At 38.7% G+C, this 24,857-nt stretch overlaps 3 protein-coding genes across 4 annotated transcripts in view; 2 read left to right on the top strand and 1 right to left on the bottom strand.

Annotated features, from left to right (window-relative positions):
• Nucleotides 1-1,452: 1,452 nt before the first annotated feature.
• esrra (estrogen-related receptor alpha) lies at nt 1,453-14,764 on the top strand. Its single transcript, XM_016243218.1, has 8 exons — nt 1,453-1,691; nt 7,781-8,173; nt 8,625-8,741; nt 8,862-8,975; nt 9,136-9,303; nt 11,497-11,766; nt 14,151-14,248; nt 14,630-14,764. The coding sequence occupies exons 1-8, from the start codon at nt 1,640-1,642 to the stop codon at nt 14,762-14,764; spliced, it is 1,347 nt and encodes a 448-aa protein (XP_016098704.1). The 5' UTR covers nt 1,453-1,639.
• A 1,828-nt stretch (nt 14,765-16,592) lies between these two features.
• LOC107559417 (peroxiredoxin-5, mitochondrial-like) lies at nt 16,593-21,005 on the top strand. Its single transcript, XM_016243232.1, has 6 exons — nt 16,593-16,771; nt 19,004-19,138; nt 19,629-19,760; nt 19,895-19,933; nt 20,123-20,187; nt 20,658-21,005. Exons 1-6 carry the CDS (start codon nt 16,679-16,681, stop codon nt 20,761-20,763), a joined length of 570 nt encoding a protein of 189 aa, XP_016098718.1. The 5' UTR covers nt 16,593-16,678; the 3' UTR covers nt 20,764-21,005.
• Nucleotides 21,006-21,278: 273 nt separating this feature from the next.
• LOC107559416 (nuclear RNA export factor 1-like) overlaps nt 21,279-24,857 on the bottom strand; it is a 23,006-nt gene continuing 19,427 nt past the window's right edge. Inside the window, exons 11-21 of one of the 2 annotated variants that reach the window (XM_016243230.1) lie at nt 23,618-23,654; nt 23,390-23,461; nt 23,249-23,304; nt 23,074-23,181; nt 22,874-22,935; nt 22,495-22,610; nt 22,380-22,422; nt 22,212-22,284; nt 21,950-22,132; nt 21,761-21,821; nt 21,279-21,675 (exon numbers count right to left, since the gene is read on the bottom strand). In XM_016243230.1, coding sequence (XP_016098716.1) covers nt 21,637-21,675; nt 21,761-21,821; nt 21,950-22,132; nt 22,212-22,284; nt 22,380-22,422; nt 22,495-22,610; nt 22,874-22,935; nt 23,074-23,181; nt 23,249-23,304; nt 23,390-23,461; nt 23,618-23,654 — 850 coding nt within the window. In that variant the 3' untranslated portion in view covers nt 21,279-21,636. The remainder of the gene's footprint in view (nt 21,676-21,760; nt 21,822-21,949; nt 22,133-22,211; nt 22,285-22,379; nt 22,423-22,494; nt 22,611-22,873; nt 22,936-23,073; nt 23,182-23,248; nt 23,305-23,389; nt 23,462-23,617; nt 23,655-24,857) is intronic. The other variant, XM_016243231.1, reaches the window with a different exon arrangement.

Below are 24,857 nucleotides of genomic sequence, written 5' to 3'. Positions count from 1 at the left end.
CAGTTTTCGTTGTTTTAGTACATCAAGTTAAACTAAATGAAACAAGAAGTGTTGCCTTGGCAACTAGTTGAAATAAAATACAAAATTTCAGTTAACTTATTTTATTTCAAGTAACATTTTTATGGTTTTAGTTTTAGTATATAATAAACCTGCTATTGCCCATATCTCTTTCATTCTTATGTCTCTCAGCTGTGAAGCACATTGTTCTTCACATGTATTTGCTGTCACACAGAGATTGTTTGGAGTTCCTGTGCCTGTCCTTCAAACCCCTCCAGTGACTTTGACCTTTGGAATGTGTCAGAGAGCGGAGGGGGGAGGGGGAATGTTGTGCACAGAAATCATATGAGAGTATCCGAGTGTCCGAATGCGTGTGAAGATTGAGTGAATGACAGTGAACAAGACCAGAGAACGGGTGCATGGGAGAAAGAAAAAGGAATGTTTTCTTCCTCAGTCAGCATTTTGTGCCTAACGGTGTGGGTGGTGAGGTGTAAATCATGGATACGGTGTAATACACAGATTATTATAGTGTACAAATCAGCCCTACAAGAGGTTTATTGACATTGATCAGGACAGACTTAAAAAATTATTATTATTTTTTTTTTAAACAAACAAAAGAGAGATAAATCACTTTGCAAGACCTGATGCTGAGATTTACAGCTAATGTTACATCTGATTAAAAATGGCATTTTTTGTTAGATATCTGCGATGCTTTTATGGGAAGTTTAATGTAGTTTTAGTTTCGTGAAGATGATGTGGTTCAGACTAATGGTGGTTTCGGTATTATTTATCATTTAGCCACGTGATAGCATTATGTGTCTCTGCTGATGCAATCCGATCTCTAAGGCCTTATTTTGTAATGCATAGACCTGTCATGTATATTCAGTCTCATACATTTTTTGATGACTGACTGATTTTCTCTTTCTTGCCAGGGTTCCTGATGCCCAGTTTGAACTGACCTGTAGTCTTCTGACACCAAAAGAAAGAGAGGTTATTTAGTATTCACAAGACTAAAGACCTTTGGCTTTTGAGCAAAAGGTAAGCTAATAGTTGTAAATATTTTTTCTCTTATTTTTATTCATACTCTATGTATTTTTTTTAATCATATATTAAAAATGTATATGGGATATGAATATGGGATCTACAGTAGCAGTACGAATTATAAAACACATAGATCATATATCAATGTATATAATCCTAGATCTGTTTATTTGAGTTCAGACCTGTATTTTGAGTCGCTGAATTTCTCTTGACCTTTTCTCTCTCATTGCATCAAAGTTAACATATCTGCCTTGAGCTGAAGAAAATCAAACGACTTGCCTCAGTGCCTCATTCTTTGCCCTTCGCTTACATTATATTATGAAATAATCAGTCACTAATGCTTAAGGTTTTTCTTTTCGTCAGTCATTATTGCTTGATTATTTGAATATATTTAGTAAAAATGCGTGGCTGCAGTGCTGAGCAACTCTCCTCCCTCCTGCAGGCAGCTTGTGACTCATGACACGTTTGTTGGGGGGAAAGTGAAGTTCAAAGATGCACACTGCTAACTAAACCAAGCTTATTCAGGCATGTTTATGGGAACATAGACAGATTGCTTTGTGTTTGAAAGCTGGTGAGTCAATGAATAGCTATTTTTGGATACATGTTCTCCGGTAGAGACGTGTGGAGGTGGGACGTATCTTCAATGAGTAAAGGTAAGTTAGCGAAAGCTAAGCTAGTTTGGCTTGTTCTTATGAGTGTGGAGCAACACAAAGTTAAACACAAAAAATGACTTTTAAAACTTTTTAAACATAATGGAAAGGCAAAACAAGAATTCATACTCACGAATTCAACCAAGCATCAATCCTGTATGAATTTACTATAGGAGCTATACTATAGGAAGTGTTTGAATTGGTTGATAAAGTTACAAAATAGCACACTGAATATTGCCGTTTTCACATTCATATTAGCTATGTCCGACTCGTGAACGAATTGCTATTTTTGAGTCATCTTTTTTAGGGAACCGGACTGACTCGGTAAGAGCGGTTCTCGAGTGAACAACTCCGACTCTTTGAACCGAGAACCGTCGTGTTCGATTCGTAATGAGCGGAGAGTGATTTGATGATAAGAGAATTTGGAGTTGGATCGAAAAATAAGTTGCTTTTATAGCTGGATAGCACAAATAAAATATATTTGCGATTCATTTATGATTACATAAATATGTTTACGATTTGATTGTATAACAGTTATATCAACGGTACGCAAACAAGCGATTTGGTTTTATTAAATGGCATTTTAACACGTTGCAAAATCTCAGTCAAGAAATGTAAATGGATGTTAGTTTAGTGTAAATAAACGTTACATTTAGACGTTGTTTTCATGAGTTGAATCATGACTGCAACAAACTGAACTGAGGCATATGAATTGCAATAAGCTCCCTTATAATCAAACTTAATAAACAGCAATGTGCCTACATACGGCCAGAGGCGGACAGTAACTAAGTACATTTACTTGAGTATTGTACTTAAGTACACTTTTAGAGTATCTGTACTTTACTTGAGTGTTATTTTTTCTGGGAACTTATGAGTTTAACTTCACTACATTTGAAAGACAAATATTGTACTTTTCACTCCACTACATTTCTATCAAGGTCCTCGAAGTAGAAAGTCGTTAGCAGCTTTGAAAGTCAGTGGGTGATTTCTTTCTTCTCTAAAACCTCTTTTTTTCAGACAGTTTATCAGTAATCACTCTTGGGGCTACATGAAGAGCTTTCCCAGCATTTTTTGAACACTGCCCAGTTCCAAATATGATATTTATTTACAACAATTCAATAATAATAAGTTAATATTGTGGTTTATATTAGACACAATATTGTCTGATTTTGCTAAATTGTGTACGTGAAAATATTACCTATAAAGCTACAGAAGAACTGTTGTGCGTCTCCTAATAAAACACAAAAGGTGTTAGACTTGAAGCAGCACTGCACAGACTGTTCTGTGTATGATATCAAAGTACTGCAAGAGCGATTAGACAGCATTTTCAAAATCTTGCTGTTTTGATTTTTTGTTAAAGCATTGTTTCTGTTGTAAAAGTTATACAGCTACAGTTGTGTTGCTGGGTTTTAAAGCAGGTTTGATTTTTCTTTTTTTCTTATCACTCTGTATTAACAGGATTTCACCGTCCACTCTGTTCAAATGTGGATGAATGGCTACACTTAGATGTGTGCACACACTGTCAGAGCTGTGAGATCACTACCATCCTGCTTTTGTGGGGGTGGGTAGGGTGTTAATTTTTCCCCCCATAGGTTTTTAACATTCTAAAAGCTCTTTATTCCAAAGATACTACAGGCTAGTCAGTGTATTCAGTAGGTGTAATGTATTGTAAGTTGCTTCAGAAGTATTGCAAGGATTACATACAACATTGACATAAAAAAGGAAATTTACTTTTGCTACTTAAGTACTTTTAAAAGCAAGTACTTCTGTACTTTTACTTGAGTAAAAATCTGTCTTTACAACTTTTACTTGTAATGGAGTAATATTTGACCAGCAGTATCTGTACTTTCACTCAAGTAATGGAGTTGAGTACTTTGTCCGCCTCTGCATACGGCTTTACTGGAGCGTTTTAGAGCAAAAAATATGCCGCGCCGAGATGACAGGGACCACGTGATTACGTAATAACGCGATGACTCAAAAGAGCCACTTTTGAACCGGTTCTTTGGAACGAACTGTTCGAAAGAAACGACTCACGCAAATGTGTTGGACTTCCCATCACCACGTCAAATTTCAAACAAGCTCACCGTTTAAAGTCCTTAATTTCTATGTAATGAACCGAATCGGATGTCGCACATCGGTGAACCCCTGCGGGAGAGACGCACGTGTGTGATGACGGTCGTTGGCACCACATGATCAGTTTGCCCCTTTTCCTTTGTAGTCTGTCATTTACATGTGTTTGAACAGGAACGTTCCTCCATCATCCGGTTCCTTCACCTTGATGAGGGATTTGGAGATCTCAGCTTGTCCTCAGGATGAGCGATTGAATCCTTTGCCTCCTGTGAACCGCGGCGCGTGTCCTCACTGTAGCCACGTGGTCATTATTAGGTTCCCTGGAGAACTCCAAGTGTTGCAAAATACTCCATGAACAGGGCAAAACTAAAGAATGAGAACAAGTGACTTGTAAACTCTACAACTGTTACTGTGGATTTGCTTTAACTAAGAAACAGTTCTCTCACGTGTTCCATGTTTATCATACAAGCGGTCTTTTCTGTTGGTATAGGTTAAATTCAAAGTTCGGTTGTTATGCAAGTGTGGCAGCATGAAAAGTGTTTGGCAGAAAGTACAGTGTACTTGGAGGCATTGGGGCACAAGTTGCAACATAGCGCACACACAATCAGGTGAAAGGGGAATAGTGTGTGTGTGATGTCCGCCTAGGACAAGCAGGGTCGTCGCTAGGAATTCTGGGCCCTCTGCACTGAATTTGCCATGGGGCCCCCTCTAAATCGTGTTCTAGGGTGTTGCGGGCCCCACAGTTCTCTGGGCCCTAAGTACTCTGTCACCAACCCCCCACCCACCCACTAGCGACGCCCCTGAGGACAAATGAGGTAGAAATGTAGCTTTTGACCATACTATGAGTGGCAGATATTGTATAGTCATGATGTGAGTCAGTATTTGTGCATTAAACTATGTATAGTTCATACAATGAATGACTAGTATCTGAATCAGGAAGTCCACAAACCCTGTATTGCTTCAATAATCACGAGGAGCAGATGTCATTGTTGGTTGTGTTCCCTACTTGGCAGTCATTCTGCTTCTTGAGTAATTTTTTTTTATGTGTTAATGCGATAGAACATTTCTCATGAAATGCTTAAAATGGCAAGATCAGCAAATTTAAGAAATGGCATGATGGGTCAGTTTGTCCCTGAGGGGGGGTTTATGAACCGTGGGTACCTTTCAGAGTCTGTAGGGCATCATTTGTGGAGGTATAATTAGAGGATTGGTTCTCTCTCCTGGATTAATGAACCTAATCTGGTGTGGGAGGAGGCCATGCCACTGGGATTATGGACAGATTTGTGCAGAATTCTGTCATGTCCATATGTGTGTCCTGCTCTCTAGGAGAACCCTTGTAATATATCTTCATTTATTTGAATTGCTATATGTGATGCGTGTAGATCTTTTCTTTGAATGGCTATGCATAGCAACACTTCAAGGTAATTTATTAATACTGAACCCATGTATTCATACCGGTTAAAATGCTCCGTCTGAATGTATTACCTGCTTGGAGCTGCTGTTGTGACCGTTTCGAGGACTTTCTTACATTGTCCTCTCTCTTGGGTACCGCTGGGATGTTTGATTAATTGTAGTAAATTGGTTTGTTCGGTGGTTTCCGTGGAGAAAACAAAGGAAACAGTTCACAGACTTCCCAACATAACGCTTGAGAGAGTGAGAACATATAGGTGCTTTTTCGTTGAATGCTGTCTGCTTGCTCAGCATGCACCTGCGTGTTAACTGAATGGAAGGAAGAGCAAGGATTACTGAAAAATAAACAGCAGTTTCATAATTACAGAAAAAATTCATTTGTGTCATTTATTGCTTCTTAAAATTTCTCGTTTAAAGGAGGTTTATGCTGAGTTTACACTGTAAGGCCTAATGCACATATTCAATATTTATACACACATTGTTTTTTTTGTTTTTTTGTCCTGCCTGTTTACATTCTCTTAAGACAAACCGATTGTTTTTGCATTATGACCTGCCAAGATGCACTAGGCTGACAACAGCAGTCTTGGATTTAGTTTGTTTTTTGAGTAGTAGTCCTCACAAATGATCTTTTCCATTAAGAGGTGATATTTAAACCTCAGCTAATTTCCATTGTTGATTTCTGACCCTGGTTGTTCTGTGATATTAGATGCATGTCTTCAATCTGATGATTAACCTTCAGGATTCACACGTAGTAATTCCCATGCATTCATTTTGATGTACATGTCAAATGTCTGAAAATCAGATACATTATCTCACAAAAGTGAGTACACTCCTCACATTTCAGCAACCATTTTATTATATGTTGTCAAGGGACAATACTATAGAAATGAAAATTGGATATACTTTAGACTAGTCAATGTGCAGCTTGTATAGCAGTACAGATTTACTGTCCTCTAAAAATAACTCAACATACAGCCATTTTTGTCTAAATAACTGGCAACAAAAGTGAGTACACCCTTAGTGAATATGTCAAAACTGTGTCCAAAGTGTCAATATTTTGTGTGAGCGCCATTGTTAACTAGAACTGCCTTAATCCTCCTGGGTATGGAATTCACCAGAGCTGCACAGGTTGTTGCTGGGATCATATTCCACTCCTCCATAATGACATCACGGATCTGCTGGATGTTAGACACATGGCGCTTCTCCACCTTCCGCTTGAGGATGCCCCACAGGTGCTCAATAGGGTTCAGGTCTGGAGACATACTTGGCCACTCCATCACCTTCACCTTCAGCTTTCTCAGCAAGGCAGTTGTCATCTTGGAGGTGTGTTTGGGGTCGTTATCATGTTGGAAAACTGCCGTTCGGCCCAGTTTCTGAAGGGAGGGCATCATGTTCTGCTTCAGAATGTCAGAGTACATGCTGGAATCCGTGTTTCCCTCAATGAACCGCAGCTCCCCAGTACCAGCAGCACTCATGCAGCCCCAGACCATGATGCTACCACCACCATGCTTGACTGTAGGCAAGACACAATTTCCTTGGTACTCCTCACCAGGGCTTCGCCACACATGCTGGACACCATCTGAGCCAAACAAGTTGATCTTAAGTCTCATCAGACCACAGGACATGGTTCCAGTAATTAATGCTCTTGGACAGGTTGTCTTCAGCAAACTGTTTGCGGGCTTTCTTGTGAGCCAGCTTTAGAAGAGGCTTCCTTCTGGGACGACGGCCATGCAAACCGACTTGTTGCAGTGTGCGGCGTATGGTTTGAGCACTGACAAGCTGACCTCCCGCTTCTGCAACCTCTAAAGCAATGCTGGCAGCACTCGTGCGTCTGTTTTTTGAAGCCAGCTTCTGTACCTGACGCACAGCACGAGGACTCAACGTCTTTGATCGACCCTTGCGAGGCCTGTTCCGAGTGAAACTCATCTTAGAAAACCTCGGTATGACCCTGGCCACTGTACTGCAACTCAGTTTAAGGGTGTTACAGATCTTCTTATAGCCTAGGCCATCTTTGTGGAAAGCAACAATTCTAATTCTCAAATCCTCGGAGAGTTCTTTGACATGAGGTGCCATGTTGAACATCCAGTGGTCAGTATGAGAGAATTGTACTCAAAGCACCAAATTTTAACTGCTCTAAAACAAGATACACAAATTTGTATGGTCCTGTCAAGCAGACAAAAACATGAACATGATGAATAGGACATGTGGCTTTGCCTTGTTAAACGACATACAGCTGTTATCACTTAGGGTGTACTCACTTTTGTTGCCAGCTATTTTGACAATAATGGCTGTATGTTGAGTTATTTTCAGAGGACAGTAAATCTGTACAGCTATACAAGCAGCACATTGACTACTCTAAAATATATCCAAGTTTAATTTCTATATTATTGTCCCTTGAGAAGATACACTAAAATGGTTGCTGAAAAGTGAGGGGTGTACTCACTTTTGTGAGATACTGTATATGTCCGATTTAAAACAAGATTTTGAAAGTGACCCAAATCAGATGTTGAAACATCCAGTCTCGACCTTCAAGATGATGATGATGATTATGATGAATTTAAAACTGAAAAGGTCCCTCTTTTTTCCTCAGTGTCTCACATTTTTTTCTGCAGGTATCATGTCTTCCAGAGAGCGACGCTCCGACTTGTACATAAAGGCTGAACCCAGCAGCCCCGATGGAGGAGGTGGTGGTGGCGGTGGGAGGACCAGCCCGGGAGGAGCGTCCTCAGACTCCTCTCAGAGTGGAGGAGGGGGATCCAGAGGAGAAAGCGCTGGTCGCTACTCCCCGCCCCCTTACACGCCTGCGTTACGTTGCCATTTTAAGGAGGAGGCTGCGGATGGAGCCGAAGAGGGCTCTACCGGTAGCGTAGGAGGCCGCTGCAAGTATACACTAAGCACGCTTCCCAAAAGGCTGTGCCTGGTGTGTGGAGATGTGGCGTCTGGCTACCACTACGGAGTGGCTTCCTGTGAAGCCTGTAAGGCTTTCTTCAAAAGAACCATACAGGGTGAGCATGTCATGCTGCGTAACAGAGTCACTTCTCGTTACAGATAACTTGTAAGTAAGCCAAGCCCTGTAGTTGTGTGAATCAGTATTTCCTGCCCCCTGAGAGCCATCACCGCTGCGTCAGCCTCTTGGCAAAACAAGTCATATTTATCTAGAATTGAATGTGATGAGATTTAAAAAATTGTGTACTTTGAAATTATACCAAGAAAGCATGTTTTTCTATTGCATTGTTTTCATTAGATGCACACAAATAAACATATAGCATAACAAATATAATCTGATTTGAAAACAAATGTCTCCTTTGAGCTGGTTCCTTTTAATGAGTCACTTAAATAAACTCACAAGTTAATGTCTTGAATCGTTCTCAAGAATCCCTCAGCTCTTCACTGCAAAAACACACTTCTGTAGGAAACACTTTTTTTTTGTATAACATCTTCACCTCCATCCAACAGGTAATATTGAGTACAGTTGCCCCGCCTCTAATGAATGTGAGATCACCAAGCGCCGCAGGAAGGCCTGTCAGGCGTGTCGCTTCACCAAGTGCCTCAAAGTAGGCATGCTCAAAGAAGGTAAGGTGGCACCTGGCCAGCACAACCAGTCCTCTCTCTTATGATACCTAAGTACCTCAGTGTACAGAGTGATCCACAGGCAGTGCCAATATCCTAATCCTCTTTCTGTGTGTGGTGTAGGTGTCCGCCTGGACCGAGTTCGAGGCGGACGGCAGAAGTACAAGAGACGCCCGGAGGTGGAGAATGCTACGTACCAGAATGCACCAATACCTTTAAGGAAAGAGGGGGAGAAGGGTAATAGTAATAATAGAAAAATATCTATAATTTAAAATTGATGTATAATTTAATAAAAAAAAATTAAAAATGTTTTAATGAAATTTTATGGCCTGCAATTACTGCTGCATAAACATGATTTGATTATTCAGCGGAGTAATGTTTAGTTTGTTTCTCTCAGGCTCATCCAGCATCATTGTGTCTCATCTGCTGGTGGCGGAGCCAGAAAAGCTGTTTGCTATGCCAGACCCCCTGCAGCCTGACACGGCCCAGCGCACACTCACCACTCTCTGCGACCTGGCCGACCGGGAACTAGTTGTCATCATCGGCTGGGCCAAGCACATTCCTGGTAAGTGAGAGGAAGAAGAGGAACAGCAAGACTGTTGTCAAAGAGACAATGTCAAGGAAGCTATTCTGGGGTTGAGCTACCAGTTACTCACACTCGTTATTTAAGTTAAGCTAAAGTAAAACTACCACATAGTTCTGCCTGTCTCAGCCTTTGACGGCATGATTCACTGTCTGATTCATATTGCACATGAAACTAGAAAGTAATTTCTCGATCTGGTAAGCTCTTATTTGATTGGCTGACTAAGGGCACAAAGGGTTTTATATCAGAAAACAGTCAGCTCCCTAGTTCAGTACTCAGGGCACTGATCAGGGAAGCTGTCTCAATCGCAAAATCATTCCAGTGCACAGAAACGTTCACTCCCTACAAAGCACCATGAAAACCAGGGAGCATCAATGGTCGCCATGTTCCCTTAACAGAAAACCCAGTTTCCGACACGTGCTATACGTGGTAGACCAATCACAACAGACTGGACCATCTGACCAATCAGAGCAGAGTTGGCTAAGGGAAATAAGCGATTTAGAATCTTAGAACTACTTAGAACAAATCTTTGAGAATTGTTGGAAAATGAGGTGATATTAAATGCATATTTTGAGAAAACAAAAGCATTTTTTGACATTGCATGCATGTAAACCTATTGTAGGATACTCCCAAAACAATATTGGGAACCTTAAAAATGGTATAATAGGGGCACTTTAATCTATTCCATGCCACCCCTAAATGGCAGGTAAAAACCAAATGAACATTGTTTTCTTTTGTTTTTTCTTTACGTCTGTCAAGACAGTGGTAATTGTGGTGACGGAATAAGCTAATTGGCCAGAATAATTTGCACTGTGGACCAGATCTAATGAAGGGCTACTATTTTTCCACTAGAAATAAATAGCGTAATGGTATTAATTGTAGTAGCAAAGGTTCCTTTGTGCAAAAATTAGCAGACATTCTCTTCTTGAAATATCCTCTTTTCCTTTGTGGTACAAGTTATTCATCATGTTTACTCATGCAAGCTGTTGATCTAGGTAATTAAAGGGGTCATAGGATGCCCATTTTCCACAAGTTGATATGATTCTTTAGGGTCTTAATGAAAAGTCTGTAACATAGTTTGGTTAAAATTTCTCAATGGTAGTGTAAAAAAATTTAGCCGCATTCATCGTGAAACTTGCTAATTAGCACTTTATTAGGAAAGGCGATTTGCAAAGCTTCATTACAAAACAATATACTCGTTCCTTCTGTAGATGAGGCTGGATCATGAATGATTCGCACGAACATAGACGCATTTATGTAGATCGGGGGCGCATTCCCTTCAGAAACAATGTAATCCACTGCGAGTTCAGCGGCTCAGATGTCGGGAGTAAATGACAACTGCTATGTTCATTATTACATCCAACAACAGAACACCTCAATCGCTTGTTAGGAGTCATTCTTGTCTACATCTGCTGATCAATCACAGCTGTCTGTAGAGAACAGGTGCCTGAAGAAAGATTTTAATTGAAGGGAACTGGAGCAGGTGAGTCAGAGCTACAGTCAGAACGTGGAAGACTTTTCTCCTAATTGCTGTCTGAGTTCAGTCTTGGAAGGAGCGATTTCAACTGCTTTTGTCAGTCTCTGGCTATTTTCAAGACCTCTAAATTTAGAGCACTATTGTGAGTGTCCACCGTGCCTCGGTTTTCAACAACAACTCTTATCCTGCTCTCTGCACTCCACATAACACTAGATCTGATTGTGGGATTAACAGTGCTGACAGAGTCAAACAGTTGAGAAATGTTCAACTTTATGCAAATAAGTGGCGAAAACTAGTCAGTCTCTATGAGGTGAAGGTGGTGACATCTGTCATAAGCATTTCTAAATCTACCGACTGTGCTGGAGATTCACATTGTTACATATTACTATATTGAATTAAATTCATATTTCAAATGCAGTTTCTCAGAATCTCAACACCAATTTCAGTACCAAGACAAAAATATATTCATATAAAAATACAGTATTAATAAAAAAAAACTATAGCAGTATTAATATCATGCAGCCTATCAAAATTAACTGTTAAGTGGTTTTCTAATATTTTGACACCCATCTGATTTTTTTTGACCAACCTTTTGCATTCATTTAAGACGAGGCATCTGTGTGCATTTTGAGCTTGTATTCTTCTTCACCAGTGGACATGTAGCGTTAACCTCTACTTTTTTTCTCTCGCTCATCCAGGCTTTCTCTCGCTGTCACTGGCTGACCAGATGTCCGTGCTGCAGTCGGTGTGGCTGGAGGTGTTGGTGTTGGGGGTGGCGTACCGTTCTCTCGGCTGTGAGGACGAGGTGGTGTTTGCTGAGGACTTTGTGCTGGATGAGGAGATGTCTCGTGTGGCCGGTCTGACTGAACTCAACGCCGCCATCAGCCAGCTCGCTCGCCGTTTCAGGGTTCTGCAGCTGGACCGCGAGGAGTTTGTCATGCTCAAGGCCATCGCACTCACCAATTCAGGTGCACTTCCTGTCAAGATTTTCCTATTAATGACTCATTAATTCCACAGTCTATATTTTGTTCCCTTACCAACCGGTTACCTTCTGATCAAAACCGGCATGACCCAACTGAGTCACCCAGTAATTAAGACCAGAACGTATTCTGTTTTGTGTTGTAAACGTAAATTTCTCTCTTGAGAAACTTTTGATTACTGTAAATAATAAATTCAACCCCTGTGTCTGCTTCACCCACAGAATTTGTAGTTGTTATGCAAATACTGAGAGTTGCATGCTTTGAATATTGAACACACCTAAAAGACCTCTTCCTTACACCTCACATATCTGTGTGTACATGATAAACATTGACCCCCACCAACAGAACTATTCATGGGCCAGTGACCTTTGGCACACGTGGCAAGGGTTAATTAGCAAGAGAGATTCATATTATATGTTTTGGATTTCTTTAATTGTTGTTACACAATTGCATTTGTAATTTCTAGCATTAATCCTCATAAAGCTGTGGCCACATTGGAGCATGCAGAACAAACAGGATGTCACGCTCTAGGAATCCTTTTTAATAAATCACAAATGATAATACATTCAAATGTGAAAATTTATACTAGCATTATTATATAACATAGTAAAAAATATATTTATATTTTTATTCAGAAGTTGAACTGAATTTACAGTACTGTTTTCAACATTGATAATTAGAAATATTTCTTGAGAACTAAATCCACATGTTAGAATGATTTCTGAAGGATCATGTGAAACTGAATATTGCAGTAATGGCTGCTGAAAATTCAGCTTCTCATCACCGGAATCAGTAGCATTTTAAAATGTGTTACAAAACAGTTACACTGCAAACCTGCAGCTGTGTTCTTTGAATTCAGCCATGAGGTAGATCTGTGATGTTTAGGTCCTCTGTTGGTCAAATGGCTTCGCTCTCTGCCAGTTCATGTCACCAAATGTGATTTTTTCTGGGGGGGTTTACATCCACATACTTTTATGCAGATTTTGATATAATGCATACAATTCTGGATGGAAACACAAATATACAAAAAATATCCTAATTGCACATAAAAAATGTGTGCGCTCACTTGAGGTGGATAAATGTTTTATTTGAGTTCGAATGTACCAACCGGTTACCTTCTGATCAAAACCGGCATGACCCGACTGAGTCACCCAGTAATTAAGACCAGAACGTATTCTGTTTTGTGTTGTAAACGTAAATTTCTCTCGTCACCGTCTGCTTTGTATAAATTCATCCCCCACCCGGAAGAACCCATGAAACTTTTGATTACTGTAAATAATAAATTCAACCCCTGTGTCTGCTTCACCCACAGAATTTGTATTTGTTATGCAAATACTGAGAGTTGCATGCTTTGAATATTGAACACACCTAAAAGACCTCTTCCTTACACCTCACATATCTGTGTGTACATGATAAACATTGACCCCCACCAAAAGAACTATTCATGGGCCAGTGAACTTTGGCACACGTGGCAAGGGTTAATTAGCAAGAGAGATTCATATTATATGTTTTGGATTTCTTTAATTGTTGTTACACAATTACGCATTTGTAATTTCTAGCATTAATCCTCGTAAAGCTGTGGCCACATTGGAGCATGCAGAACAAACAGGATGTCACGCTCTAGGAATCCTTTTTAATAAATCACAAATGATAATACATTCAAATGTGAAAATTTATACTAGCATTATTATATAACATAATAAAAAATATATTTATATTTTTATTCAGAAGTTGAACTGAATTTACAGTATTGTTTTCAACATTGATAATTAGAAATATTTCTTGAGAACTAAATCCACATGTTAGAATGATTTCTGAAGGATCATGTGAAACTGAATATTGCAGTAATGGCTGCTGAAAATTCAGCTTCTCATCACCGGAATCAGTAGCATTTTAAAATGCGTTACAAAACAGTTACACTGCAAACCTGCAGCTGTGTTCTTTGAATTCAGCCATGAGGTAGATCTGTGATGTTTAGGTCCTCTGTTGGTCAAATGGCTTCGCTCTCTGCCAGTTCATGTCACCAAATGTGATTTTTTTGGGGGGGGGGGTTTACATCCACATACGTTTATGCAGATTTTGATATAATGCATACAATTCTGGATGGAAACACAAATATACAAAAAATATCCTAATTGCACATAAAAAATGTGTGCGCTCACTTGAGGTGGATAAATGTTTTATTTGAGTTCGAATGTCTGCGCATAAAAACATTTACTGTATAAATTCATCAAAATGTCATATGACTGAATAATTTACTAATTGTTTTTCTGATCTTTCACATAAATGAACAACTTTGCAAGAGTGACACATTGGTTTTATTTAGAAATGAGGGTCTAATCACTTGTCGTCGTCGTCTTCCTCTCTTTCAGATTCGGTGTACATTGAGGACATGGAGGCTGTGCAGAAGTTACGGGACCTGTTGCATCAGGCTCTGCTGGAGCTGGAGGTGCAGCGACGCCCTGACGACCCCTACAATTCTGGATGGAAACACAAATATACAAAAAATATCCTAATTGCGCACAAAAAATGTGTGCGCTCACTTGAGGTGGATAAATGTTTTATTTGAGTTCGAATGTCTGCGCATAAAAACATTTACTGTATAAATTCATCAAAATGTCATATGACTGAATAATTTACTAATTGTTTTTCTGATCTTTCACATAAATTAACAACTTTGCAAGAGTGACACATTGGTTTTATTTAGAAATGAGGGTCTAATCACTTGTCGTCGTCGTCTTCCTCTCTTTCAGATTCGGTGTACATTGAGGACATGGAGGCTGTGCAGAAGTTACGGGACCTGTTGCATCAGGCTCTGCTGGAGCTGGAGGTGCAGCGACGCCCTGACGACCCCCAGCGTGCGGGACGACTCCTCCTCACCCTGCCCCTCCTCAGGCAGACCGCCGGCCGGGCCCTCACCACCTTCTACAGCATCAAGACCCGTGGTGGCGTGCCTATGCACAAACTCTTCCTGTGTTCGCTGTGAGGGAGAAACAATCATTCGTGCCACCTGCATTATATACTGTATGTGTGCGTGCTGCTGCCCCCGTGTGGTTATGTGCTGTATGACACCACACGATTGAACGCGACCAGCGGGGATTCAGCGCCATCGTGAGGGCTACGGTTAAGGGTTCACACTCGTAGTCTCTAAAGTTCTAGGCCTATTTTTTGTTGGGCTGCCGGGAGCCTTTTATGTTAAGTTTATAAAAAAAAACTGTTATTAAACAACATTTAACACTAAAATATCTATCCTTTAATGCATATGAAGCTGTAGATAAAATTGATTCTGTGACAAGAAGTAATATTTTTTTAATGCTTTTTAACATATTGTGTCACAAACAGTAATATATTGTATAAGGGTAATGATTGTTTTTTCTGGTGTTCCTCCGATATGTGAAATTTAAGACGGATGGTTTCAGCGGAAAAAAGTCATTTGAAAAAGTCTTTCAGGATGGGAAAATTGGTACAGCAGTTTCTCACTGCTGATTTTTTATGCTGTGGGGAGACATTACAATATTCCTATGACAAATGATATGTTCTGAAACTGTGCCAAGCCATTATTCCCATGATTATACAAGTCATTATGCCATTATTTGGCTACAGTAATTATTTTGTATTACAAGTTGCCCCATGTTCAGCATATTTCCCTAACTGAGTGTTCTGTATGACATTAAAATAATTTTAGGAATAAACCTGTATTATTTCCAGCATGATTAACTGGAACTCATATTGTGTTAAAGGTGTGAAAGAGGTAGTTCATTAATGTCTCTGATTTAGACCGATACCTCATTTCATTTGTAAATTTCCCCAATAAATATTACTGGTGTCCACTGCTAACAATTTCAAATTCGGGGCTCTCTGACTGTATATTGGTCTAAGCCCTCTTATTAAAAATGACATTTAAAAATTATAATTGGCTCCCTTGACCTGTGGGCAGATAGAATCTGTCCCCCATTTATCCTTGTACTTGCTGCTTCCCTGCAGACATATTTTACGAAAACTTCTAGCTATCAATATTTTTCCATATTCAATTTGTAGGTGAGATAATGCATTATTAAAAAAAAGAAGAAGTCATGCCTCAACCCTGTTGCCATCATATTTTCCCTTTCATTATTGCAAAACTCCAAACACAAAGAAAAAAATCCCAGTTGTTGCAATTACATCTTCCTCCTTCCAGAAACTAAGCTCTTAAAGGACAAATGAAAGGTTCTCTCTTTTTTATCACATTGTCTTAAGTTCTATGCTGTTATGTTTGTCAGCAGCAGTGGATGATCAACTCTGTTACCATGTTTATATATATATATATATATATAGTCAATAACATAATTTAAAGTAATATATTCATATATTCACATCAGCATTATAAATATCAGCATTAACTCTCTTTGTGAAAAGCATATAGTTTCATTTGACCTAGAGATCAAATAGAATCTCAGCATATTTTAAATGTGTGTAATTTATATTACTATGCACACAGCCCCCCCCCACCCCACAAAAGGAGGGGGAGGAACATAATTTAAAGTAATATATTCATATATTCACATCAGCATTATAAATATCAGCATTAACTCTCTTTGTGAAAAGCATATAGTTTCATTTGACCTAGAGATCAAATAGAATCTCAGCATATTTTAAATGTGTGTAATTTATTTTACTATGCCCACAGCCCCCCCCCCCCCAAAAAAGACAGTGAAGGTGTAGTAGTTTTTTTTGTTGTTGTTTCAGCCAGCATTAACAGTTAATTACTGTCCTAATACCAGTATATTATCTTTAATCGTGTAATAAAGTTAAGTTAATAAGCAGCGGGGCGGGAGGCGTGACCTGGCGGCTGGATGAGTGTTGTGTTCCCGCAGGCGTTGCTGAGCTGCTGTGTCAGTCGCTGCTGCTCCTATAAAACCCCATGATTTCCACTACATTTCTACAGAAAGGCTTCCGTGCCGCCCATTGCATTAGACTGCTGCACTCCACACGCATCGCCAGCATGCCGATCCAGGTAAGAACTGTAGAAGGACATCCAGAGACAGGACTGGCGTTAGCGTTGCGCATGACCTTGGCACTATTTTCGCCGCGCGTCGTCGAAAATAAACGCATTAGATGCTTCTGGGATACTGTGGCGGCCATGAGTGTTTCTATTACGCGCATTTCATAAGACAAGCACGGGTTGTTTTTCACTGGTGTCCGTGATGTTGCGTAAGCAGACTGAGATTTTTGTTGCGATTGTCTTTTCCTGATACTTATTCAAATGCGACCAGTTAAAGTCAGACATTAGTGAAGGGAGTAAATCATTTCCTTGTAGGCCTGGCGCACAACGCGAGTGAAGCGGCAGAACTAACGTTAATATTTCTGGAAACTCTTCTCTGCGCTTTTGATGAGAACGGGAGCGTTCGCGTTTGTCGCGTCGTGTCGCGTGTTTTCTGTGGAGATGAGTTCGTGTGACAGCCAGTGTTGGGGGTAATATATTACAAGTAACGCAAGTTACGTAATCGGATTACTTTTTTCAAGTAACTAGTAAAGTAACGCATTACTTTTTAATTTACGAGAGAATATCTGAGTTACTTTTTCAAATAAGTAACGCAAGTTACTTTTTTTTTTTCAATTTATTGATTGACAGCTCTCCTGTCCCCATGTTGAGAGAAATCAGAAGATGTTACTGTAGTTCAAAATAAATATGAATATGCATTAGTTCATCTCACTCACAAAAAAAAACATAGATTCAGTATTCCTAAAAATGAATAAAAATAATGCAACTCAGAATGAAAAGGCTTTTATATTTGCCAAAAATCAAACTTTTTTATTTTAAAAACAAACAAGCAAGCCCTGTCCAGATGTAAAAAGTAACGCAAAAGTAACGTAACGCATTACTTTCCATAAAAAGTAACTAAGTACCGCAATTAGTTACTTTTTTATGGAGTAACGCAATATTGTAATGCATTACTTTTAAAAGTAACTTTCCCCAACACTGATGACAGCATCGTTACTTCTATTAAAATATTATAGATTATTTATTCAATATTGAACTAATATGCGCAGCGAGAAGAAATGCTGTTATTTTGTGGCACTTAAGTTTATGCAACAACATGATCAACGAAACAATATAACAAAGATTTTCATACATTAGCAGACACAAGTGTCAGTAACTAATACGACAAAACATAAACGTTACTTTAGGAATTACGTAGTTATTATGCATGACCAAAAATGACGAGAAAAGAGAAAATAAATCAATACTATTTTACATTACATGCTCATTAAAGTATCCCTGTACTATCTAAATCTAAAAGAAAAATGAGTTTTCTTTTTTTTTATTTTATTATTATTATTTAAACTCTGTTTTAAACAAATTCTGGAGTTTATCAACTATTTGAGTTATTGTTAAAACGATCTAACCTAGTTTGTTTCTAAAAAAAAAAAAACTGGTTTGATAAATTCTATCTACCCTGTTAAAAATAAGACTGTAAAAACAGCAGCTGTGATTGCCAGAACTAAAAGAAATAGTAGCAACATTTTAATATTTATGGATTCAAATGACATGTTCAGTAAAAAGGTATATTTAATTAACTCGTTTAATATTAATATACCAAAGTACTAAAATGTATTGTCTTCATTTATAATATACTGGCAACCACCATAAAAACACAGGAAAGAGAAAGCCATATGATGATGAATAAAAGCTCATCATAAGTAGATGTAACATAAACCCTCTCTGTAAATTATTAATTACTTACTCTTTTTATTTTTATTTCCAAGAACTGTACATTTAACAGTATTTAACAGAAATGCCGTGTTAGATCTTACAGTTATTCATGTATTTGTACAGGTTTATCATTATTTTTGTCTTTAATATAATTTTTTTTTTATGTTTATTGCTGGAGAATTGCACAAATCTATTAAATTCAATAAAATGTAGTTTGACCCTTTCTAAGTTCAATAAAAACATTTGTTATATAAATACCAGGTCCTTGTTGAGAGTGAGTCATGACAGAGTTTCCAAGTATAAGGATAAGATCACAAGAACCATTCAGTCAAGTCAAGCGTGTCCAACTTTTTTTTTTCTGTGAAATTGGATAGTTTACTGGAACAGTTGTTGTCATCAGAGCTCTTGTGTTTGTGTTGCTGTGGAAATTAATTGACTCAATAATAAATAATGGATTAAGACATGACACTTTTTGATCAGTTTTATGTGCCTTCTGCTGCATTATTCATGCTGCTGCTTCGTTTTCTTCAGGTTGGTCAACATCTTCCCGATGTATCGGTCCAGGAGGGAGACCCGGGGAATAGCATCTCAATGGCCAAACTCTTCAAGGGCAAAAAAGGAGTGCTTTTTGGTGTGCCAGGAGCGTTCACACCTGGATGTTCAAAGGTATCAACATGGGATCTTCTGGCATTAAGATGTAACAAACTTCTACAACATAGGATCCACCAATTCATTTTCAATCTCAAGCTAATTTTTGTGGGGGGAAAAAATAACATTAAGCAAAAATACATGATTAAGTTCACTTCATCTAAAGCTAAAAGTTCAGCTAAATCCATATAACACATTAAAATATAAGAAAATGTACTGTGGCGCAGTACATCAATAATAATTTTAATGGCTTTTTAATGCATCACCACAAGCAATACAAATACTGTATAGCTATATGCATGTTAGTAATGGCCAGGCCTGAACTGAGACACTTAGTTGGTCCCTGAAAAAGTCTGAAGACCCCTATATAGTAAGTTTGTGAAAGAACTGTGTAATAAATCTAATTTGTAAAATAATAAAGTTTTTAATAAATGTGCACATTTCTCGTCATCCTATTATTGCAGTCTGTAACAGTGTCTTGTTTGTCTTTATTAACTTGTTTTCTCAGACTCATCTCCCAGGGTTCATACAGATGGCTGGGGATTTGAGAGCCAAAGGTGTGGATGAGATCGCATGCTTGTCTGTTAATGATGTGTTTGTCATGTCTGCCTGGGGAAAGGAGAACGGAGCAGACGGCAAGGTGGGAAAACTCTCCGCCCGTAATTAACTTGGTTTTTTACTAAAACCCAGCCTAATTTGTCTCTTTAAGGGTTTAGAAAGATAGACAGAGACTGGAATTATCTAATGAGTCATTGTACGGTTGATTTATTGTAGGTGCGGATGCTGGCTGATCCCACAGGAGCATTCACAAAGGTGACACTTGCTTTTAAAGCACCTTTATCCATTGAAATATCACTGGATTAAATGTTATTTTACTTATAATGCAGTCCCCATCTTGAGCTATATATATACACAGTGGGTACGGAAAGTATTCAGACCCCCTTAAATTTTTCACTCGTTATATTGCAGCCGACATTATAAACCTCTTTTTCCTCTGTACAGGCCGTGGATCTCTTCCTGAACAATGATCACTTGATGCAGGTGCTTGGAAATCTGAGGTCTCAAAGGTGAGATGACCGTCTTCCTGACCAAAACATGTCCCTCAGTCATGATTACAATATCTACTTTATCTTGCAACATAGAAATAAATGATTTTCTGTGAATGTGCAAGTCTTCTGATTCATTAGCCGCTATAAAAAAAAGTAAACAACGCAATAAACAGTCAAATTATTTGCACTATAAACCAATGTATTTTTAAGTACAACAGTACATTACAATTATATAAGAAATACCAGTTTGTACTATCAAGCAGCATAACAGACTAGAGTAACTGGAAGTGGATGAAACCGGAAGTCTCACACATTCAAGTTACAAATGGCCACAATTACTCGTACGTTAAAAATATAGGATAGTTCTCCATAGAATGTGAAGATGACAGTCAAATAAGTGTATGATTTAGTCAGACTTTCACTTTCATGTGGAACTGACACTTTCACTTCTCAATTGCCTCTCACTGATCCTGGTTGTGAATGTGCAGGTATGCCATGCTGATTGAAGATGGAGTGGTCCTGAAGCTCAGCGTGGAGCCTGATGGGACAGGCCTGACCTGCAGCTTGGCCCCAAACTTTCTCAGTGAGATTTAAGAGTTACTGAGTGTAACCAGTTTACACTGAATGGTCTGTCACCCTCTTGTCATAGACCCAATTGCCCAATTATCATTCCAGAAACAGTGTAACGGAAATTCCCAACAATGAACAACATTATTGCATATGCTGTGGGGAAACCCATGTGAGGAAGTAACTTGTTTACTTGGGGCAATAATTCATTGTTGTACCTACAGTATAGTGGTTACCTAAGCAGCAATAAACATTTCCTCATGACTGCATCCAATTTGGTGAGATTTTTTTGAAGCATTTCATACAGTAGAACAGACGTAAAACAATATACGGGTGCCCCCGGGATGCAAATATGATTTATGATGGCACATTCACCTTTTTTGATAGAGACGCATTGTACTAAACCTAGTCTTATAAGTTTCCTTCTCAGCTGTAATTCACAGTAAAATATGATTCACTCTTACAGTCTAGTACATAAGATCATGGTTAATATTTATTTTACAAAACACAACAAGCATTGAACAAGTACTTTATTTGTCATATCTGTCCCAAATTGGACATGACGACAGTTAAAACTCAACAGAAACCTTGAACCGCAAATTTAGGGGAGAAAAAATATTCACAAAATAATAATTAATTTTTTTTTTCCGCATAGTGGGGAAAAAATGGTCTTAGTGCCTTCCCAAGTTATTTTTTTTCCTATTTCCGGTCTTATTTTTGCTCTGTAAACTTAACTTTTCATTTTAAAGAAATTAAATTGAGAACTTTCTTTCGAGGAAAAAAAAAAAGAACCCATAAAATATGGAGAAAAAAAATAACTACAGAATTTTTTGGGGGTGGGAAGAATCAGGAAGACCCCTTGCGGTTTAGGGTTTCCATAAAACCCCCAACAATAACTCTTCATTTGACGAATGCGACATCTGGGACCTTTCCTTGCGCCTATTAAAAAATAAAAGGACAAAAAGACACTCATAAGATAAATGCAGGACACATGAGCATTTGTTACTGTGAACCACTGGCGTACCTTAAGGCCGGTGAAGATCTGAGCAGCCCTGTCAAAATCCCAATCGTTGTCTTGTAGGCACCTGAAAAAACAAGAAAGTCTTTAAGTCAAGAAAGTTCTGACCATGACAAGCTATCCATCTTTATATAAATCTAGGAACAGAACAAATATCTAGCAAAAGCAATAATAAACATGTATTGTAGTCCTTACTTCTGAGACCATTCTAGGTTCATGCCAGACTTTTGGGAGAAGGCAGCAAGCATTTCTTGTTGAGGGGCAGACAGAGTGGGCACAGGGCTGCTGGACGGTGTGGGGGCTGGAGCAACAAACGCACGTCGGATTTCCTCCGTAGTGGCATTTCGAATGAAGAGCTCATCATTCACAATGCACAGACTGAAGAGTTGAAAATATGTTACAATGATATGACCAATGGCACATTAAGCCAAATAGATTTTTATATGTGAGATCTTACCCAGCATTTCCAGCAGGTACAGCGATGAACACCCGGGAGAAGGCTCTGAATGAGTCTCGGGATTTGCCATCTACTTAAAAGAACGAACAGAAAATGATGTTCCGTGTCACAAAACACTCTCAGTTCAGAGTAAACTATTGATTCTGAATCGTTTTAGATGGAACTCACTCTCTTTGAAAACTCCACTGACTGTAAATGCCAACAATGTAGCCTGCAGACAACACAGGCGCTATTAGAACCGCAAATCTGAATGTGAAATATGCAATATGCAAGTTTGACTCACTGTGTAGGTGTTGACGTCTATGATCAAGGATGCGATGTCATGTTGAGTTTTGGGGAGTTCGTTCAGGAAAGCCACTACATTTAATCTTGTGTGTTTAATCAAACGAAACCGTGTAGCTGAAAGAAAATGGCACAACTCGTCACATACGATTCAGGACCCAATTCAATACTCAATACACAGCCACATTTACCATTACTCTGCAAAATTTTCCTCACACAGTTTTTACTTGTGCTTAAATTGCTCACATAATTTAACCAACAGAAAGCTGCTTGGGTTTTTTGCCCGCACAATTTTGCTGAAATGTGATCGCGCCTTAATGTTGCAAAAACAAATTAGAAGACAACAGAAGCTTGATTTAGATTATTCAATAATCACTTACTGGGGTCGTCTTTCATACGTCTGATATTGCGACTGTCTTTCTGATATTCCCCTAAACTACTTCTGTAGACATTGAGGATTGATGAAAACAAGGTAAATGTTAGCAGACCATGTGGAAGAAAGATCAGATCAAACTGCTCAGTACAAGTCAACAGTGGTGATGTTGACTAGATGATAGAGGAGAGAGAAGGTATACTGTACTTTGAAGGGTTCTGCAGGGTGAAGGGAATGCTGAGGGAGAAAGCTGCCCCATCATGGTAGGCGTCCAGCAGGGGCTGTCGGTCTCCGGAGTCATATATGCTATAATACCTGGAGGGTGAGACAGATACATGAACACTGATCTGAATGTTTTATATAAAGACCAAATAATACCTACTGTTGCAGGAAGCAAAGGATGATGTTCTTGATTTCTTCAGAGCAGAAGTAGCTAGCCTGCGTTTGAAGTAAAACAGAAGTTAAGACTGAAAGCCAAATATGGGCATCTCAAAGTGAAGTATGTATGAAAACTTGACCAAACCTTGCAGGGGGGAAGAGTCGCAGGAGCAACTTCCAAATCAAAAACAATGGGAGGTGGAAGGTCGTGTCCATCCTGTTGTTTGAACAATAAACAGACAAACAACGCATCTAATAAACAATTAAGCCAAAGAGCGAATGTAATTACATATTCACTTCTTATGGTTACCACAATTTTATGTTCTCAAGCTAATAATGTTACACCAACAGATAAACACTGTGGATTTCCTACCAGTCTGAGCAGCTTGGGGAATCGTTCCCGAATGGCACTGTCCAAAAATCACAAAGACAAAACAAGAGAGACAACGTTAGGACGCACTGCACACGTACCAACGAACGGTCCCACACAAACACTCAAAAACTTAAATCGGGCCATCTTAAGTATGGGACAAATAGGTAAAGAGTGACTCAATCAGATTCATATTTACTTACAGATAATTATCCATCAGGCCTGAGATATTATAAAACTGTGGATTTACACATTTTAGACATTACAATTCAAAAGTTTGGGGTCGGTAGGATTTTTTTAATGTATACTCACCAATGCTGCATTTATTTAATCAAATATGCAGTAAAAACATGTAATATTATTACAATTATATAAAAATATTTGAATATAGTTCAAAATGTATTTTATTCCTTTGATGGTCATTATTCCAGTCTTCAGTGTCACATGATCCTTCAGAAATCATTCTAATATGCTGATTTGGTGCTCAAGAAACATTTCTTATTATTGTCAATGTTGAAAACAGTTGTGCTGCTTAAAATGTATGTGGAAACCTTTATAATTTTTACAGGATTCTCTGCTGAATAGAAAATTTGAAAACACCATTTATTAGAATTAGAACTTTTTTCTAACATAAATGTATCACTCAATTTAATGAGCCTTTCTGAATATCAATTTAAGGTATTAATTTCTTAATTATCTTACTGACTCCAAACATTTGAAGAGTAGCGTAACAGTTTAAACAAATACCATTCCTTTCTTTTGAACAAAAAGTGAAGGTTTGCTGAATACTTGATCAAGTTTGTTTTGTACTTCTGGGCATCTGAGCCATGGCACCAATGAGCCAATCACAGCGCTGTTCAAACTCCCTCCCACCCCCGGCACAGTACTTACCCTTTCACAATACTCACCACCGGTGCCCCCTACAGGCCGAAACACAGACCCACGCAGGCTGGCAAGGGATGGGGGCAGTGGGGTGTTGTGAGGTGTAGAGTTTGGTGAACATTCACACCATCAATCAATCAGTCGGTCAGTTTTTTTTTTTTGCACATTTAATAAGTGTACTCAATGGAAAGGGGAGAGTTTGATATACTTGGACGAGATCTGACACCCTGTAATCATGCTGGTGGTTCTTACTGTCAAAACTCCATGGGGCTCTTGTAAAAATAAAAAAATAAATTAAAAATAAAAAGTTTTTTTTTTTTTTTTTTTTTTTTTTTTTAAAAAATACCCCAGGCCCCACTTT

Source organism: Sinocyclocheilus grahami, unplaced genomic scaffold (genome assembly GCF_001515645.1).
Source record: "Sinocyclocheilus grahami isolate Dianchi unplaced genomic scaffold, SAMN03320097.WGS_v1.1 scaffold684.1, whole genome shotgun sequence".
Lineage (NCBI taxonomy): Eukaryota > Metazoa > Chordata > Actinopteri > Cypriniformes > Cyprinidae > Sinocyclocheilus > Sinocyclocheilus grahami.
The sequence above is the reverse complement of the archived record's forward strand: the minus strand, read 5'-3'. Positions and strand labels throughout refer to the sequence as shown.